Consider the following 18,984-nt stretch of genomic DNA (forward strand, 5'->3'; position numbering starts at 1 on the left):
GGATAAACATATCAGATTAGTTGTGGCAGATTGATAGATAGTAGATAGATAGATAGAGCTTGCCACGTAGTCATGTTTGGCCAATGATGGAGGAGCTTGTACTATGCAAAGTTGACGCGGACGTAGTGGGCGAGGAAACTTATTGTCTTTCCTGCCGGCAGAGTCTCGATCACAGGTTGACAAGCTACGGAAGATTCACAACAGTGAAGCCAGGCAGATTCTATTTGGAATTGGATGTAAAGCAGACGCGAACTAGTCAGATCTCTCGGGCCAAAAGAGAAAAGAAAATGCTGTATTAGGTCTTTAGTAGTCATGTCTTTTCTGTATCTCATGCAATGGACATCGATCGTAATTAATGTATCCGTAACACTGCGTATGTGCAGTCGGTATTACCCGGAAAATGCATATCTTGAGAAATGATGAAAACAGGTGTATCCATCTAAGAGTCGTGACTCGCCTCGAGTTGCGCAAGTCGCTTGGTCATGCTAGAGTCGACGTTAGAGGAGGCACGACAACAATGCAGCCGGGAGTAAAACCACTTACAAGTTGAAGAAGGAGAATTGGCTGGGGCTGCTACCATACTGATACACAAACCGGCTCGCAAGATAGCTGCCAAAGATGGCTCGCAGATAGTTCTCGGGCACCTATTACATTGTTAGCATCATACCGATAACGAAAATCAAACTGCAAATACTGACCCGCTGCAGAATGGTGTCAAGGCCAATCTTTTCCAGAAGGAGTTTCGGCAGAGCATCATGGAGTACTGAGCGACGAAGCTCAACGTTATCCCACAGCTCGGTCTTCTGAAGCTCCTCATCCAATTTGGTGATAGCAACACTTAGACGGTCGCTGAGAACGCTGCGGAGCAGCCCTGTTTGCTCATGTTCACGCCAGATGGCTTCAAATTCCAGAGTAGCATTATGCTTGATGACCTCTTGCACCTGCTTGACATATTCACCATAAAATGTCGGAACAGTGCCATCCTCACGGATGCACATGTTTTCCACGAACTCCTCGTCATTGAAAGACAGGGAAGCCAGAACTTCCAACGACGAAGACGTCACGCCTCCTTTGTTAGCAGACGCGTCCTTGAACAGGATGCAACCAGCCCTCTCGAGACGGAGCTTGCTGTCCTGCGTGATGAACAGGTTAGCGCCCTCAACAATATACGGGATGGTGGCTTTTCCATTCTGGATCAGCTTCCCGACAGTGGAGAGGTCAATAGATTCCGGTCGTCCACCGCAAGGCACAAACGTATCGTACTGTTGGTCGCTGCGCAGATGGAACAGATTGCGGAAGATCATACCATTGTGGACCAGCTCGCCGCTTGGCAGATGAATGTTGCTTTCATCCACTAGAACCCGATATCCCTGGGGCGAGAGTTTCGACAGCTCGAATTCAGAAATGGTTGCCCGCTTCTTGGCGAGTCGAACTAGCTCCTCCTGCTCCAGACCTTGAGGATCAACGATCACGCCGGAGCCATCAACGATGGCCGTATACTTCTCGTTGGCAAGGAGGATTTCGTTGGAGCCCAGATCACCGTCAGGCCCACCAGTCTGCAGCTTACGTATCGTGCTCGGGTCGATCTTCAGCTTGCGGTAGATACCAAGCACATACTGGCGCACCGACAAGGTCGTCATGCCGTAGGTATCATGAGGGATACCGCCCAGTCTTGGGCTTTTACCCGTGAAGAATGACTTCCACCAGGGGGCACCCCGGTTCCTGGCATGCTCCGTGGCCCAGTCCACCAGCTCGGCCGTGTTCTCATCGGGACCCATAAACAGGATCTCGTCCTTACCATGCAAGTCCACGATCGGGTCCTTGATACCCGGGCTCACGGGAGGCAACAACAGGTCCAAGATGCTGTCGATGTACTTTTCGAAAGCCACGCGGGCTTTGTCCTGGTGGTTTACGTCAAGGAGGATCACGCCCTTTGCTCCACCTTCGGGAATGTCCTTGTTTTTACGCTGCTGCGTGTTGGCGAGGTTGTAATTCTCATCGAACAGTGAGCGGGCGTTGATACTGTAGGCCTCCTTATTCCGGCTCTTGACAATGCGAATACCCCCACGGGCAATATCCCGGAATCGCAAATGGAATCCACGAAACTCGGAGCTGATGACCAAGAACATGCCATAGAGGCGCTGGGGGTATTCATGTTCCGGGAGGAAGTCGGGATTGAGCCGGAAGCTGAGTGCAACCTTGGTCGGCGTGAAGAAATTGGTCTTGAGGATGGAGGCATTGAAAACACGGAAGGCGCTCATGACCATCTCATCATGTTCATTGGCCGCGCTACTCGAGATGAGCTGCTTCAGCTTGGGCCCGTCCAAAACCTCGTCGACCTGCAGACGCAGGTAACTTAGCGTTGGAAGGAAGTCATCCTCAGCAGGACCACGCGTCTGCACGTAATGCGTGTTGGCGAAGTCCAAATAGAGCTTGTGAATGAGCTCCGGGTACTTATTGACAATCTCTGAGATATAATCCGATGTGAATGTCTCGGTACGCAGCCTCTTCTTGATCTTCGCCAACAGCTCCGCGTGAACGCTGTTGTTCGAGTCCAAAAGATCAGTCAGAGAGGTATATTCGGAGCCCAACCGGTTGAGGAACTGCTGGACAAACACCCAGGCGCAATGAGCGTAGATCGTCTCTTGCAAGCTGAGACGTCCGCTGGCGAAATGGTGCTGGAATCTGTTTTGAGGAATGCAGTACAAAAGGGAGACTTCCTTGATAATCTGGTGAATGGCGGCCTCGATGGGGGGATACTTTTGGACGATCTCCTTGCCGGGCAGAGGACGCAGATAGAGCGATATAACCGAGATACCATTGGAGAAGTTCTCCAAATACTTCCGCGAGCTAGTCAGACGGTAGTAGTGGTACAAATCAGACAGCGCGCTGAAGAGACCCATTGCAGAGCCTTGACGATAGGCAATGACTAGTCTCTTTTCGCGGCTCTTCTCAATCTCAAACATTTCGATGACCGGACCGGACCGGCTGACCGCATTACTGATGATTTCTTGGTAGATGGCCTTCGTATTGGGCGTGGCTTTTTGCAGGAATCTCTTTTCACCGATAATATCAATGTTGGTCTCGTTCGGGTCAGGGTTAGGATTGGCAAACTGGCATTTGTAAACAAAATAACAACGGAGCTGTTGCCCATCATCTCCGGGGATTGGTGTTGGCGAACGGAAGGTCTCAACGCGGTAGCTGTTTTCGTGAGTGGAGCTGTTGATATATTTCTTATCAATCCGTTGCTCGTATCCAGGACCTTCCACTGTCGAAACGCCAGGCTTGCTGGTATCGATGTAGACAGCATGGTCTTCTGCTTCCTTGTCCAGCCGGATCTCGAGCTTCTTGTCATCACGAGCGTACGCTGCGACCTTTGCGGCGTATAGCGAGAGAATCTGGGTGACGATTGCGTCGACGGACTCGGTTTGGAAGTAAGTGTCGTCAATTCCGAGCTGATTGTAGAACCACTCGGTTTCCCCAAGTACAAACTCAAGGGGGAGGAAGCCCTTCTTCTCCAGCTGATCCATGACTAACGACGAGATAAAGAGTCAGAATGGCTACTACTGACTAATCTAGGCCCCTTTTGCAAGGCCGCTACAGGGGCACTCACCTTGCTCCATTTGTTTTTCCTTCCCTTCGAACTTTGCCGCCACGTAACCGGGGTCTTCTTCTGACAGAATGCGATGCTGGCCACCTCCGGGTATCCCAAGGTGAGTCGGCTGGGGCGAAGGTTGACGCACGCTGGACCCAGCTACATTGTCAAAGAACTTGTTGTGTGGGTGCCTTTGGAAGCCAATGGGAGTGCCAGCTCCTGACTGGGAGCCATCATTGCTACCGTAGAGCTTAGGACCCGTTCGCATGGGGAGGGTGTTGTTGCCATTGATGTGGCCGTCTGAAAGAGGAGACGAAGAGGGAGCGGGAGAGACCATGTTTGAAAGGGGTGTGGCAAGTCACGCTCAGAAGCTCAATGGAACGCGAGCAAAAGAGGATGCACTATGGGGTTTATTATCTGGTAAGTCATGCACGGGTAACTGAGTAAGAGCAGAGCTCGGTCCTGACAGAGTCGGGGGTTTTCTTAAGAAGCTGGGAGAGATAAGGCAGATCCGCGAATACAGGATGGTAGATGTAGATGTAGAAACACAAGAAAAAAAAAATCGGGGAGAATTCTAGACCGCAGACGCCAAACCTACCTCGATGGGATAGCCCAAGGGTTTGAGGAGAATTCGTGATGTATTTGCAATGGCCAGGGCAATGACGAAAGCTCGAAGCTTATCGGGGGGGGGAAGCCAGAGAGCAAGAGAGCAAGAAACGGATGGGTTTACTTGTTGGTACCAGCCATTCACTGACACGTCACCAACAATGCCCTGGGGAGGGGAGGGATGCAGGAGAAGAGGATAAGAAGAAGAAAATGAAGAAGAAGGGGAATCAAGGAGTTCAAGAAGGAAAGAGGGAAAGATCAGAGGATGGAATGGGATGGGCAGAACAAAGCAGTGCCAGGCGTGACGAACTAGCAGGCAGGCAGGAACTGGGCTCTTTATAACAACCGGACCTGAAGCCAAACGAGGAACAATGATCAGAAAATGTCGATAATGCTCGAATGGGAATTTAATAATAACAATTATTATTATTTCCGGTTATCCTAATCATTAAGTCATACCCGACACAAGAACAGGCGCGGCCAGTCCGTAACCACGAACCAGATAGCCGGTGCTATGCGATCGGCCAGGAACGGGGCCCGGTCCGGGGCAGTCGTTGGACGACGGCCTGGTCCTGCCTGAGGATCATTGCTGGCCCGCCCTGCTGCATGGGTCTCCACGTTGTTCCAACTGTCAGATTATTGATGATGGTGATGGTGGTGGTGGTGGTGGTGATGATGATGGTGATGATGCACGGACTAGCTACTTGACCTGTCCTGCATCTACCTAAAAGGAAGCAGATTAATCAGGCCGTCTAGGTAGGTCAATTCCCTCTCGGAAGCCTAATGCCACTCTCCGTATCTTTCGGATGGTTCCAGCTTTCCCCATGTCTTCTCGTCGAGCATCACTCGATTCTCGATGCCAAGGGCAGTGGGTCCCAGATGCCTGTTTGGGCATCGCTGGTAATGATAGCGCGAATGAGGCAAGAGCGAAAAATACCGCATCAGAACGGCGTGATTGGTAGCCGGAGGGCTAAAATTGGAATAATTGCCTCAACGGGAACTAGAGGCACTGTGGCTGGTTGCCGGTTATACAAGGTACCTACTCCGTACTTCTCACGCCCTTCAGCTGGTCGGGGGCGTCCGTCCAGGCACATGTTTAGAACAGAGAGAAAGACATCGTGTGAGACTGATACGGAGCAGAGCGAGTGAGTTCTATTCTCCACTGCCTATAGATAGATAGTGTGCCTAATGCAGGGCCTTTACAGTTTACCCATAGTACGGCGGACAGTGGTGGTGTCACAGGCTCGCAGCAGACTCGTCAGATACTCCACACGGTCGATACTGTACTGGAACTAAGAAAGCCGCCAAATTCCTGGATTAGTCAGCTGACCGGACCGGCTGGGCTCTCTCTCCACTTAGTAGGGCTGTAGGTTTCGAAAGGGGGTTTTGGTGTGTCATGGTGGCTAGTGACCTGCAAATCATCGCCGGCGATGCTGTCCTGCGACGGATTTGCAGGTTTTCCCTGCGTAATGGCAGGCATCGCGAGGGAAAAATGCCGCATTTTTTGGTGCCGGGCTTATCAACCGGGTCGGCTCTTATCAATGGGATGTAGATAGCAGTAGTACTACTAATGGTTGATAGTGATCGGAGGGTTGCTTCTGCTGGGGTTGAGGGAGTTTCTCGAGACCGGGAGATCTATCAACATGGCGCTGATTCATTGGGCTCTGTCAGGACCGGACTTGGACTGGACTGCTCAGGGACCGCCTGATAACCCCCCGGCGCCGGCGGATAAAACCTAAAGCACGCGGCCAGGGATCACACACATACACACACACCGCCAGTATCTACATAACCTCCATTCTCAAATGAAGTCATCTCTGTCGAAACTTCCTCACGCGTCTAGACTGCGGGGGTGGCCGATCGGTACCTGGATGATGGCCCGTCGCTATCCTCAATTCATTCCTAGTGACTTGCGGGGGTTGAGGAATTCCGCCTAGTCTCCAACGAATAGTCAAATGAGATGTGCCGGAACGGCCAGCCGGAATTTCCATTATTAAAATGGCTCACACCCAACCCGTGCTATTACCCCATAGAATGTCGACCCGGAACCGCGCCCCCCCTCCGTTTTCTTTTTCCCCAAAGTTCCAAACATTCCCCTCCCTCGTCCCCTCATCATTCGAGGCGGGGGGTGGATAAGTCATCCTTCTCCCTGGACGTTCATCGAATGGGGTTCGGACTCCAGAGTTTCAGGCGAGAGTGGTTTTTGCTCCAACCCACCAGGGGCTCCACTCCCTCGCCGTCTCGAAGGGTCCATATGAAGTAATGGGAAGTCGTCGCAATACTTCCGGGCCATGCTCGAGCCCCGATCGCTCCCATTCGCTCCAGTCCTGCTCGTTGGTTGCCGTGATTCCTGGACGCGATGACGTACACCGTCCTTTGCTACTATGGCCATGCACCGCAAGACTAATCGAGGCAAGGCAACGTCCAGACGGTGTTGCGCATCATGCACCTTGTGACTCCTATTCACCGCATTAGCTAGACAGTTGACAGTGGTTATTTGCTTGGGCTCTGCTGCCTGGAGTTGATAGGCGGTTGGCGTTTAGACTCGTATCAAGGGAGCTCAGCTGGATAGTGTCTCGGACAGCTTTGCATGAAGATACAGCGGCTGCTAGGAAAATTTAATCTCGGCGGCATTTCTATTGATAAGAGCCCGATTCCGACAGGTCACATACCAAGGTCGACTCTGTCACCTGCCGACTAGAAATCCAAGAGGTCCAATTCAATCAATGGCTCTGGTCAGCAAAGCGCTGCGGACGAGTCCCCAGAGAGCCTGAGTCTACTTACTTGATGCGGCTGGCCTTGTGCATAGGAAGGCTATTGATCATAGGTACTGTGTAGTCGATAAGGCGTGGCCATGTATCATCTACAGTCTGCAGCATCTGCATGCAAACCCGCTGATCAGCACCCGCTGGGCTTGCTCTCGCTTGCATGGGTGTAAGCTGCAACGGAGTCGGCTAGAGAGCCATGAACGCGGACTCCCGGTAGCAATAGAATAGGTAGTGTTCCGATCAGGTCTCTTCCGTACTGTTGGATACTGTTCAGACATCGGGTGACCTACATGAGCATTGCAGGTAATAGAGTATAATCCTCTGGCTTTCGAGGAAGCAACGTGTCAGTCAAGCAATTCCTTGCCCTGCAAGGTATACCACAGATACAGGTAACAGTGGGGTGGACGGTCTTCGGTATTATTGCAAGTTCTTGAAACCGCTGTAGAGCATCTGTCATGCAACCATTCTTGAACTTTTTGCGCCTCTTCGCTAGCTCTCAACTCGGGACTTCTGGAGGACCCTGTCCAAGGCATACTTAATAGCTTACGCGATAATGCAAGGGGCATAGGACATCGGAATGTGCATGTGATCAGTAAGTGGTCTCTCTATCATTAGCAACCCTAGATAGAGCCGATAAGCAGACATGCCATAGATATGCAGCTAATCCACTTTCACCTCGTCCTCGTCAGGTGACGCATGTAATCGTTTGTGTTTGCCTGGGACTTCAAGAGAACTTACGATAAGATGAATAGAGGTGGGACCAAGTAACAAATTTTTATTCTGGAAGACTCTCTCTCTACGTAGTTGAAATCGTCTCGCAAGCAGCTCCTATTTAAGGCTGGTCTGGTATAATTGAAACATATGATACATCCACCTCCCACCTACCGCTTCTTGATACTCACGTCAATGTTTCCAATAGCCCACGCCGCAACGAATACGGTAAACAGGCCAGCCGTGATGGTTACCGGCTTGCGCAGTCCATCCCACAGGGAGTAATCATACGTGATCTGTATCCCAGGATGAGTACCAGGCAATCAATGCGGGGAAAGTAGTTGCTTACCACTAATTGAGAGTCACGAGCCTCGTCTGTGAGATCCTCCACGGTCAATGTCAGCGCCGTGCGTCCCAGGGTATCCATGAAAGTCTTGTGGCTAGACAGTTGGGACTCGATCTGACTGGCACTGGGAAGACCATTGCTGGAGGCCTTCTCGATAAGCTCATAATGGACGTTCCGGGCACCTTCGGGGAGAACCACCCGCACGACGACCTTCTCGTACTGGATTCCCTCGGAAACTTTGGGTCCCTCGATGAAGGGAACCTTCAGCACGTACGAATCGGCGCCTGTGACAGCCCGGCGAAGAAACGCGGAAAGCTCGTTGTTCCACCCAATACGGAAGCTGTAGTTCCATCCTCCGAAGATCGGGTACCTGGGGCGAAGCTCCAAGGATCCCTCTCGATTCGGGACCTTTCCGGGGCGGTAACGGCTCGTGGAGACGTTGCCAATGTCGTCGGTAAAATACGGGTCCACGGAGCCGGGCTTCAGCGGGTACTTCAGCTCGCGAATAGCGGAGGACGGTAACTGCTGGTATGTACTGAGAGTCCACTCCACGCGGTTGAAGTTATTCGTGAGCTGGGAGCCGTTGTTGCGCAGCCAGTAGCGCTCTTCCGTCGCCAGGTTACCGCCCCAGTGGGACACTTCCAAGTCCCGCTCCAGCAACGAGGCAGTTAATACGGGCTTGGTGAACTCATAGCGGACACTGATCGGGTAGGTCGTCCCGGGGGCGACATTTGCCGTGTCGTAGGGCCCATACGTGTAGCTGGTACCCTGGCGCTCCGGATCCGTGCCCGAGGTGAGATCAGTGGTTGTATAATCGGGAACGTTCGTGCTGGGGAACTTGAGCTTGGTCTTTTGTGCTACCGTCGTATAAGCCGAGGGGGCGTAGGCGGAGAAGGAGTGGGCGAGGTACTGGCGATCATTCTGGTTGATGGTTGCAGGACGCGGGCTCAGGCTGTTGAGAGCAGAGTAGGAGATTCCCAGAGTGATCTGCGATGAAGGGGCCAGAGGTTGGGGAAAATGTACAACAAAGTACTGGAAGTCACTGCGAATTCGTGAAGACAGGAGATCAGCGACTGGCCGGATCAAGCAACCGTGGCTTCGGCCTCATACCATTTAACGAGCCATTGGTTGTCATTGGGGCCGACTTACCTGTTCGAGTCAAACTCAGTAGCTTCTACATCAAATCTCCCCTGCTCCGGGGCCGACTTGTCGCGGACTTCCAGCGCTCCGACCTTGTCGTAGAGGTTGGATGGGAAGGACAAGTAGTAGTCGCTCTGCGGCTGTTTGTCCACGTTCTCGACGACCACATTGACCGTTTCACGCAGATATCCCTTCTCCAGATTGGTGTTCCGGACGAGATTTACGTTCTTGAACACTTGGGGGGCCTTGAACTCGCGAGGAAGAGCCACTCGCGAGCTAGGCGCTGTCGACTCAGCATTGGCCAAGCTGGTGCTGGATAGGAACAGCCCGCACAGGGCAGTGAGTGCGGTAAAAGGCCTCATTGGGACGATGGGCGGTCTCTCGACGACCGCGCCTAGGACCAGTTACGCTCACCAGGAGATAGTCCCTAGAAGAAGTAAAAAATGAAAGGATGGGGGTGTGAGGCGGAGGAATTGCGAGGGGGAAGGACGCGCGGACTAGATGCTGATGTGTCCCGACTGGGGATTACGAATTACGTACGGAGGAAGTACAGCGACCGCCGCGGCCAAAAGTTCGTGCTTTCTTATCGCCGATAACCCGCGGTCTCCTCGCTTCGCTCACTTCCCTCTTCTCTCAGTCTCCGGGTCTCTACTTAGCTACATATCCCTCAATTCCCTCAATTCTCACTCCATCGTGGCCTTCCATGCTCGCTTCTCGGGCGGCAGCTCGATCCTGCTGCAGATCAGCTAGAGCCCTAGCAGCTTGTCGCCGTTATCACGGTCTCGCTCAGAGCAACCTCTTCAAGGTATCCGAGGAAGTCCGCGATGCAGTGGCCACCGGGAAGCCCGTCGTGGCTCTCGAGTCGACCATCTATACTCATGGTACGATCGTCTCTTTCCAGTCTGGCAAGGTTCAGCTGACATTGGCAGGATTCCCGTATCCCGAGAGCGTCGCTCTTGCATCATTACTGGAGTCGGTCGTCCGAGTCAATGGCGCCGTGCCTGCTACAATCGGAATCCTCAGTGGTGAGGCCCGCGTCGGATTGAATACAGAGGAGCTCGTCGAGCTGGCATCTACCGCGGAGAAGAAGAATGCGATGAAAGTCTCCCGGCGAGACCTCGGCTACATCTGCGGCCTGGTGGGTGGTTGTCACGCGCTTCATATGGATACCCGTCTGACAACAGTAGGGACTGGCCGGTAAGCGCCTTCATGGTGGTACAACCGTGTCTGGCACCATGGTACTTGCACACTTGGCCGGAATCAAGGTATTTGGAACCGGCGGATTAGGTGGGTGCTTCAGCTCTTGCCATACTTAGTGGTGCTGATCGGTCATAGGTGGTGTACATCGCGGGGGCGAAAACTCTATGGATATCTCGGGTACGTCAACCGAGTAATGGAATGGGTCACCGGCTAACCGTAGCAGCTGATCTGACTGAACTGGGACGAACGCCGGTGGCGGTTGTCAGCTCCGGGTGCAAGAGCTTCCTAGACATCCCACGTACGCTTGAGTACCTTGAAACGGAGGGCGTCTGCGTGGGAACATTTGCAGATGACCGTCAAGGCTCTGTGGATTTCCCTGCCTTCTACACGCGGGACAGCGGGCTCAAGAGTCCAAAGGTCATCCAAAACGAGGCAGAAGCAGCGGCTATTGTCTGTAAGTGATACCTCCCGGTTTGCAGATACTTCTTCGTGATGAGTTTTTTTTTTGGAGCCGGCTTCTTGAGGAAAGGCGTGGATGGCCTTGGTTCTTGCCATTAACCATGCTGCAGATGCCCAGTCGCAAATCCCTGTCTCATCGGGAATTCTTCTCGCCAATCCCGTGCCTCTTGAGCACTCCGTTCCGAAGAATGAGATGGACGATATCATTGACGAAGCCCTTCGCCTTGCAGAGGTTGAGGGCTACCATGGAAGTGACAACACGCCATTTGTGCTGTCCAAGATCAAGGAACTCAGCGGGGGAAAGAGTGTGATCGCCAACCGAGCTCTAGTGGAGGCGAACGTGAAGCGTGCAACCAACGTGGCCGTGGAACTCTCCAAACTGGAGCGGTCAGGGGGGTCGCTCAATGAACGGTGAGCTGCCCCTCGTGCGTCTCAGACTCGGGATATCCTAATTTTAAGATGGTCTGCGCAGACACATGCCAGCTATCTCAGTGACCAGCAGGGCTGACCAAGCGACTTCAGAAACAGATCTGGAGCATTCGCCCAGTCAAGATTCGCTTAAGCATCTTGCGAAGGCCGATGTCCTTGTGGCTGGCTCCCTGGCAATTGATCTTTCCTGCGACTTTGCCCCTGCGGAAGTAACCAGCACCACGCCCGCTCTGCAAACATCGAATCGCGCCGTCATCGGACAGAGCCTAGGGGGCGTTGGACATAACGTGGCCATTGCGGCCAAGTATCTCGACAGCTCCGTGCTTTTCTGTAGCGTTGTTGGCGACGACCTAAGTGGCCAAACCGCGCTGACCAGTCTTCAGCAAGAGGGTCTCTCCACGAGCGGCATCAAGATCCTCCCGGCATCATCCGGGGCGCGTACGGCCCAGTATGTAGCGGTCAACGATGCGAAGAAAGACCTGGTAGTGGCCATGGCAGACATGGGGATCATGGAGCTACCGGAGCAGACACTGGACTTTGACGGGTTCTGGGAGCCGATGATGTCCCGTGCGCAACCTCAGTGGGCGGTGGTGGACGCCAACTGGAATGCGGAGATTCTGGGAAAGTGGGTAGCCCTAACCAAGAAGCACGGTGCCCGGGTGGCCTTTGAGCCGGTCTCGACCGCGAAAAGCAGGCGTCTTTTCGGGTCGGCCATCGGGCCGTCGGACTGTGTCCCCAACCACAGCATCAACCTGGCGGCGCCGAACCAACTTGAACTGGCGGCGATGTACATGACGGCGCGGGAGGGCGGGCTCTTTGACTCGGAGGGATGGTGGCACATCATCGACGCCATGGGGATGTCGGCGTCGGGCTCGCGGGAGCGGCTCGTGGCGATGACGTCGGCAATGCTGGTGGACCAGGGGATTCCGCAGCAAAGCATCCAGCTGCTCCCGTTCATCCCGTGCATAGTCACGAAGCTGGGGCCCCAGGGGGTGCTGCTGACACAACTGCTACGGCCGGGGGATGCGCGGCTGACGAGCCCGGAGTCGGCGCCATACATTCTGTCGCGGGCGTCGACAGCGGAGGGTGGAGTCGGGGGCGTGTACCTGCGGCTGTTCCCCCCGGCGGCAGTGCTGGAGGAGGCGGAGATCGTGAGTGTAAACGGGGCAGGGGACACGCTTCTGGGGGCGGTGGTGACGGGGCTGGCACGGGGACGGGCGGTGGAGGAGGTGATTCCGGGGGCGCAGAAAGCCAGTTTGTTGACGCTGCAGCAGGCGGGGGGGGTGAGCGAAGCGATTAGCCAGGTGGTGTTTGACTAGAAGTTCTAGCTAGAGCAGGTACGGAGTACTGTGTCAGGATACAAACATACGCACTCTAACAAGACAGCACATATTCCAGTAACATATGATGCCGTTCGATTCATTCATGCATGCAATCCAAATCAACATAACCCGCCCACCATCAGACTACCATCCAAATATATATTTTACGTACGTACCCTTACGACAAAACCCTCTCGACCCCTTCCCCCCCAACAACCGGTAACCTTTCCACGGTCCTCCTGCCCAACAAATTCTCACCCGTAGCCACGAACCCCGGCGGCACATACATCGGGTCCAACAAGCCAATCTGGAGCAGCACGCTGGCCTGATCCCAGTATACATTCAAGCGGGCAAGCTTCCCGGCACAGAAACTGGCGGTCATGACGAGGGCGATACGCACTGGGCGATCGGTGGGCGGGACATGTGGAAGCAGCCATGGTATTTCGTGCGTGTGGGTGAAGGAAAGGAGGAGTTCGTCGACGATGCGGTCTGGTCCGGTGGTGCGGGAGAGGAGGCGGATGGTTAGGGTGGGAGGCGAGAGGGGGAGAAATTGAGAGGTGTAGAATTTGGTAAGGGATTTGGGAGTGTTTGCTATATCTATTAGTATGTACATGTGCGTGGGTGTATGGTATAGAGAGAAGAGGTAGGTGGGTTTTGGGGGGTGGGGGTTGAAAGGGTATGTATGGGTTGTGTACATACCACCAGCACAAGTAGGCACACAATTCACCATGGGATTCTCCTCCACTGTGTACGTCTCAGTGGCATTCCCAGTACTATTATTGATACCACCTGGCGATCTTCCACTTCCACTTCCACTTCCGGGTCCGCTTCCGCTTCCACTTCCACTTCCACTGTAATTGTTATCAAGAGCGAGACTCTCCAGCTGCACGCCCATCCCACTACCCACCATTAACCCCACGATTTCCGCCGCGCGACGACTGCGCTCATCTTCCTCATCTCGTGCCCTGGTATCAGGATCAGCATCATCGCCCGCAGACGAGGTCGAAGCCGGGGTTGATAAACACCGCCAGTACTCCTCCCAGACGGCTTCGACCTCGGCCACGCGCCACCGCGTGCCGGGCCACCCGAACCCGCGCTTCAGGGATTCCAGAGCGCGCGACCAGGCCAGCCGCGCGGAGAGGCGGTCGTAGGAGGGTGAGCCCGGTTCGGCGAAGCGGGCGGACGACTCCGGGTAGAAGAAGAAGTGGCAGCGGTGGCGTTTGCGGGTATGGATGGCATCGGTGGAGGGGTTTGTCTTGGAGGATGCGCCGGCGAGGTGAACTTGGATGGACAGAAGGGGCACCGAGGGGGGATAGGTGGTTGGGGTGGTGGTCGAGGAGGTGGTCGAGGCATCCGGGGAGGTGGTGGAGGTTATGGAAGTGGAGATGTACTTGGAAGGGGTTGGGCCGTCGGGGTAGTATGCGACTAGGGCGCAGAGACGGGGAAAGGGGTTGGTGGCGGTGGAGGATTGGTGATGGGATTCGAGGAGGAGGTGGGCGGGTTTGTTGTATGCTGGATGGATGGTATTCAGGCTTAGTATGATGGATGGATGGATGGATGGATGGGGTTGGGGATGATGGCATGAACATACCAACCACCGCGTATCGCTCCCCCGGCTCGAGATCATCTTCTCGTTCGTGCAGCAGATTCTCAAGCTCTTTGCGATCGCGGTCCAGGTCATCATGACTGCCCCCGGGGAAAGGCAGATACTCGACGTTGAAGCCCTCGGCGCGGAAACGCGACAGGATGCCGGGATCGAAGTCGGGGGAGTCGGAGGTCAGGTACAGGCGCCGGGGCGGGCAGGCCTCAGCCTCGCGACGACGCTTCTCGCTGGCGGACAGGGTCGGCGGGGATTGCAGCGGCGTGGTGCTGGAGGCGCTGCTGCGGCGACGACGAAGGTGCTGGCGGAGACGTTCCATGCTGGACAGATGGATGTCCCCCGGCCGTCCATGGTCGGACGCCCCAGCATCCCGATTTTAAATACTCGGATACTCGGGCAGGCATTCTGGGCTGACGTCGACGAGTTGCCTGGTCTTGGACGACGTGGATCCAGCCAGGGGTGCGAGAGACTTCTGTCCGGTTGGCTTGGAGATCAGCCCATTCATTGGCAGCATCATGCATGCATTGCATTCTATCGCATCTATCGTGACGTCGGTTCTATGTACAAACGCCCCTCTCGTCGTCTATCGCGGGCAATAGATATAACACAAAAGCAGCAGCAGCAGCAGCAGCAGCAGCAGCGCCACCCTCACGACTCAAACCGGGTCAGCCAGCGAATCTGCCCCCTTACATCCTCCGGACATGCCTCATCCTCCTTGCCGGCCAGATAACAGGCATACGCCGGGCGCTGCAGGCTGCGGCGCGCCACCTCGCAGTCGACGCGGATGTCCTCGACTAGGGCCTCCAGCGACACATAGTCAAACTCAGGGCGGATGTAGCCCAGGAGGAGGAGATTAAGGGGGGTGCCATAGAAATCGGGCAGTTTGTGGAAGGTGACGGGGCCATCGACGGTGGCAGTCGGTGAGGGCGCCGACAGCGGCGGCATGAGGTGGATTTCCTATATCCAGCAAGAGGAATCAATCAACCAGTCCGGAACTCACGCCCGAGCGACAAGGTGGGGGAGGGGGGGGGGCAGCAGACGTACAATCGACTTGGTCTCGTTCTTGTAGAAGGGGTTGTATCCAATGCTCAGCACGGCGGGCAGGATGGGCTCCTGGGAGGCGAATCGGGAGGGATCCAGGGCCACCACGCCGTAGTACACGCCCACCGGCAGATTCGGATACTTGGCCAGCTCGTCGGCCGGGATATTGGCGGTAGGGATGCCCAACTGCGGCCATTAGCGAGACGGGGTGGTGGTGGTGGTGGTGGTGGTGTCGCAGCCTCACCTCTTTGCTGCCCCGCCCAAACCCTTTGATCACCGGGCCGGACAGGCGGATGGGATACGGGGACGACGGCCCGGAGTCGGGGCCGGTGACCGGGGCGCGGGGAGTGTCTGGTCGCATGGTGATGGCGAGGCAAGTTGGTCTGGGGAAGGAGAGCAATTGATGGCGGAGGGAAGTGGAGAGATTGGCAGGGTAGAAAGAAGACAGACCGACGGCAGACAGAATGCGATGGAACGGAGATCGGCCGTATCGATAAGGCCATGCGGGGTACCTCCGGGCAGCCACCAACTGGCCAGTTCCCATGCCACTCTACATACAATGAATCATGGAGAACTATAACGTAGTATGCCTCAAGGGCAGTGGTGCATGCATTATATCGCTCAGCTCGTCTCGCTCTACGGCCATCCCCGAACATTTTGGTAACCATAACTCCTTTCCTCTAAATGTATCAGACTCGTAACGGAACTCCGCATTTACTCCATCTCAATCGTCGCCGGAGGCTTGCTGGAAATGTCATACAGAACACGGGACACTAAACTCGTCAGTACGCCTCTACCCAGAGGGGTCAGCCAGAAACTTACCGCCGTGGACCTCGTTGATGATCCGGGTCGAGCACCGGCTCAGAAACTCGTTGTCGAAGGGGAATGCCCTGGCAGTCATGACTACAGTGGGTTAGTCTAGCTCTCAATCAGATGCCCATAGTCACTTACAATCGGTCGTCTCAACCGCACGCAGAATGATGATCTCGGCGTAGACACGCTTGTCGCCCATGACACCGACAGCCTTGCTGGGGTCAAGGGCGGCGTAGGCCTGCGCAATCTGGTCGTACAGACCAGCCTCACGGATCATGGAGATGAAGATGTGGTCCGCCTTGCGGGCAATCTCCACCCGCTCCGGAGTAACCTCGCCCAGCACACGGATGGCAATACCCGGGCCGGGGAAGGGGTGGCGCATCACCAGCTCGTGCGCAATGCCCAGCTGGCGGCCCAGAGCCCGGACCTCATCCTTGAACAGCTCGCGGAGAGGCTCGATCAGCTTCATGCCCTGACCGTCAATCATGCGCTCTGGTCCAAATTAGCACACGTATCACAGCAAGGAGGAAAATGATCACTCACGAGGCAGACCACCAACGTTGTGGTGGGTCTTGATGGTCGCCGAGGGACCCTTGAAGGAGATGCTCTCGATAACATCTGGGTACAGGGTGCCCTGGAGGAACCACTTGATCTTGGCACCCTCGTGCTCGGCCTTGGCCTCGATCTTCAGGGCTTCCTCCTCGAAGACGTCAATGAAGGTGTTACCGATAAACTTGCGCTTCTTCTCGGGCTCAGTCACGCCCTTGAGGCCGTCCAAGAAACGCTTGGACGCGTCGACAACGGTCAGGTTGATGCCCAGGTGCTTGTTCAGGGTCTCCTCGACGATGTCGCACTCGTTCAGACGCATGCAACCGTTGTTGACGAGCACGGCATGGAAGCGGTCGCCAATGGCCTCCTTCATCAGCTTGGCGGCCACGGTGGAGTCGACACCACCGCTGACGGCACCCAGGACGTGATCGGTCTCACCCACCAGCTTGCGGATACGAGAGATCTCCTGGTCGACGAAACGGGACATGGTCCAGTTCTGTTGGGCATCGCAGATGTCGACAGCGAAGTTCTTCAGGATGGTGGCACCCAGGGGAGTGTGAGTGACCTCGGGGTGGAACTGGACACCGTAGAGGGGCTTGGACATGTGGGCAATACCGGCATACTCGGAGTTGGAGGTGGTGGCAATGGTGTGGAAGCCCTCGGGGAGCTTGACCAACTTATCACCGTGACTCATCCAGACCTTGATCTGTCCCTCGAGGCCGGCGAAGAGCTTGTCGACGTGACCCTGGTCGTCGAGTTTCTTGGCGTGCAAATCGGCGTGGCCATATTCACGCGCGGTACCGGCGGAGACGTTGTCCTTGCTCAGGCGGTAGGCAATCTCCTGGAGACCGTAGCAGATTCCGAGAATGGGAACGCCGAGGTCGAAGACGGCGGGGTCGACGTGGGGAGCTACCAGCGAATTGATGAGTCTGAGGGGATTTCCCGAGGGTGTGGAGAGATTCGCTTACCGCCGTCCTCGTAGACACTGTAGGGGCCACCGGAGAGGATGATACCCTTGGGCTTGAAGGGGAGGTCGGCCACCTTCTGGGTGCATGGCAGCATCTCACTGTAAACATTGATCTCTCGCAGTCTCCGGGTCAGGAGATGCGTCTGGGAGGGGAAGTCAGTAAGGGTGACTCAGGGCGGGGTAATTGATGCTGGGGAGGGGAGGGGAGGGGAGGGAAGGCGTACGTATTGAGAACCAAAGTCAAGAATGAGGATGGTGTCAAAGGTGGCATGGGGAACCTCCTGGTCGGCCATGGTGACGGTATGGGCAGTCAGAACGACCAATTGCTTGAATGGAGAGGAGACAGCTGAGAAGACGGAACTGCTGCTGAACCCAAGAGATGATCTTGTTTCCGCCTCGCCCCCCCGAAATTTTTTCCTGCCGGGCGGTGAGCGCGCCGAACGCGAGCAGCCATAGAAGCCTGCCAATCAGATCTAGTAAACTTCAGGGCGGTCAGAGAGATAACGCTAACTGTTATCGGGTGCTCACGTGCCGGTGAAGAAAGAAACCGTCCAGCCCTAAATTCTTGCGCCAACCTGCAGTGCCCTTGATCCGTTCGTATACCACCATTGACCATCTCTAAAAAGATTCTCATGTGACTGTACTCTATACCTATAGGTCGATAGCCTCCTGGGCAGACCTCGGACTGAAAACTTATCTAACCCGATTCAAGTAAGACTATCCACCAGCGCAGCAGAATACGAGGCCCAAATTAGCCATCCAGTGAAGCAGCGAGTCCAGTGGAGCCATCTTCCGAACCCCTGGGACTAACTTTGACTAGCGGGGGGCTAACTCCGGCTAAAAGTCGAGTTTATTCGGGCAGGGTTCTGCAACGCGCCCTCTTGAGCCTGAGCCAGTGAGCCTAAACCGGGGCAAGTAACATGCCCACGCCACCTCATTTCCCGGTGCTGAGAGGAGCCAATAATATTGGGGGATGCAGGAGATGCAGGAAATGCAGGAGCGTCGAGGACTGGTTTCTCCGATGGAATGAGGCCAATGTAGAGCCTCATGTTGGTTTTGTGGAAACTGGAAGGGTCTTCAGGGGTCCAAATGTTGGCTACTAACTATTAGGTAGTTGGTCTTGGTCTCTTGGAAGCCTGCAGTGGCCTGGTGCCTGAGACTGAAAGATGAACTTTGGGGGGGGGGCGGTGTTTGCTTTAAAGGAGTGTTTTCGCCCACTCTTTCCTTCTTCTTCTTCTTCTTCTTCTTCTTCTTCTGCTTCTTCTTCTTTTCCTTGTCTTAGTGATTCCATCCACATTCGGTATACAGTAATAGGTACCTACTCCTAGGTACTACTACATACCATTTCTCCTATTGCTATCATTAGTACTAGTACTTCCTCACAACCAACCTATCAAAATGCCCACTCTAATCACCAACCTCGTCACCCTCCTCACCC

General features: G+C 55.0%; 5 protein-coding genes across 5 annotated transcripts; 1 reads left to right on the plus strand and 4 right to left on the minus strand.

Moving 5' to 3' along the window:
• Nucleotides 1-24: 24 nt before the first annotated feature.
• On the minus strand, nt 25-4,271 carry BO94DRAFT_540055 (glutamate dehydrogenase (NAD(+))). Its single transcript, XM_025612831.1, has 4 exons — nt 3,614-4,271; nt 699-3,532; nt 544-644; nt 25-485 (listed from the first exon to the last, which is right to left on the minus strand). Exons 1-4 carry the CDS (start codon nt 3,930-3,932, stop codon nt 440-442), a joined length of 3,300 nt encoding a protein of 1,099 aa, XP_025462391.1. The 5' UTR covers nt 3,933-4,271; the 3' UTR covers nt 25-439.
• A 3,539-nt stretch (nt 4,272-7,810) lies between these two features.
• Nucleotides 7,811-9,675, minus strand: BO94DRAFT_502946 (dolichyl-diphosphooligosaccharide--protein glycotransferase subunit OST1). The gene is made up of 3 exons (XM_025609463.1): nt 9,176-9,675; nt 8,030-9,068; nt 7,811-7,976 (listed from the first exon to the last, which is right to left on the minus strand). The coding sequence occupies exons 1-3, from the start codon at nt 9,526-9,528 to the stop codon at nt 7,851-7,853; spliced, it is 1,518 nt and encodes a 505-aa protein (XP_025462392.1). The 5' UTR covers nt 9,529-9,675; the 3' UTR covers nt 7,811-7,850.
• Nucleotides 9,676-9,741: 66 nt separating this feature from the next.
• On the plus strand, nt 9,742-12,694 carry BO94DRAFT_297448 (pseudouridine-5'-phosphate glycosidase/carbohydrate kinase family protein). Its single transcript, XM_025606717.1, has 8 exons — nt 9,742-10,047; nt 10,096-10,304; nt 10,354-10,453; nt 10,502-10,543; nt 10,590-10,820; nt 10,936-11,236; nt 11,298-12,591; nt 12,653-12,694. The coding sequence occupies exons 1-7, from the start codon at nt 9,870-9,872 to the stop codon at nt 12,571-12,573; spliced, it is 2,337 nt and encodes a 778-aa protein (XP_025462393.1). The 5' UTR covers nt 9,742-9,869; the 3' UTR covers nt 12,574-12,591; nt 12,653-12,694.
• Nucleotides 12,695-12,754: 60 nt separating this feature from the next.
• Nucleotides 12,755-15,578, minus strand: BO94DRAFT_477893 (dienelactone hydrolase; the record flags this gene model as incomplete). The annotated part of the gene is made up of 7 exons (XM_025608668.1): nt 12,755-12,815; nt 12,876-13,167; nt 13,276-14,088; nt 14,168-14,496; nt 14,829-15,133; nt 15,221-15,403; nt 15,462-15,578. The coding sequence occupies 7 exons, from the start codon at nt 15,576-15,578 to the stop codon at nt 12,755-12,757; spliced, it is 2,100 nt and encodes a 699-aa protein (XP_025462394.1).
• A 353-nt stretch (nt 15,579-15,931) lies between these two features.
• On the minus strand, nt 15,932-17,839 carry gua1 (GMP synthase (glutamine-hydrolyzing); the record flags this gene model as incomplete). The annotated part of the gene is made up of 6 exons (XM_025616031.1): nt 15,932-15,990; nt 16,040-16,120; nt 16,169-16,522; nt 16,574-17,488; nt 17,548-17,689; nt 17,771-17,839. 6 exons carry the CDS (start codon nt 17,837-17,839, stop codon nt 15,932-15,934), a joined length of 1,620 nt encoding a protein of 539 aa, XP_025462395.1.
• Between the last annotated feature and the right edge of the window lie 1,145 nt (nt 17,840-18,984).

Source organism: Aspergillus sclerotioniger, assembly GCF_003184525.1.
Source record: "Aspergillus sclerotioniger CBS 115572 chromosome Unknown BO94scaffold_42, whole genome shotgun sequence".
NCBI classification, from domain to species: domain Eukaryota; kingdom Fungi; phylum Ascomycota; class Eurotiomycetes; order Eurotiales; family Aspergillaceae; genus Aspergillus; species Aspergillus sclerotioniger.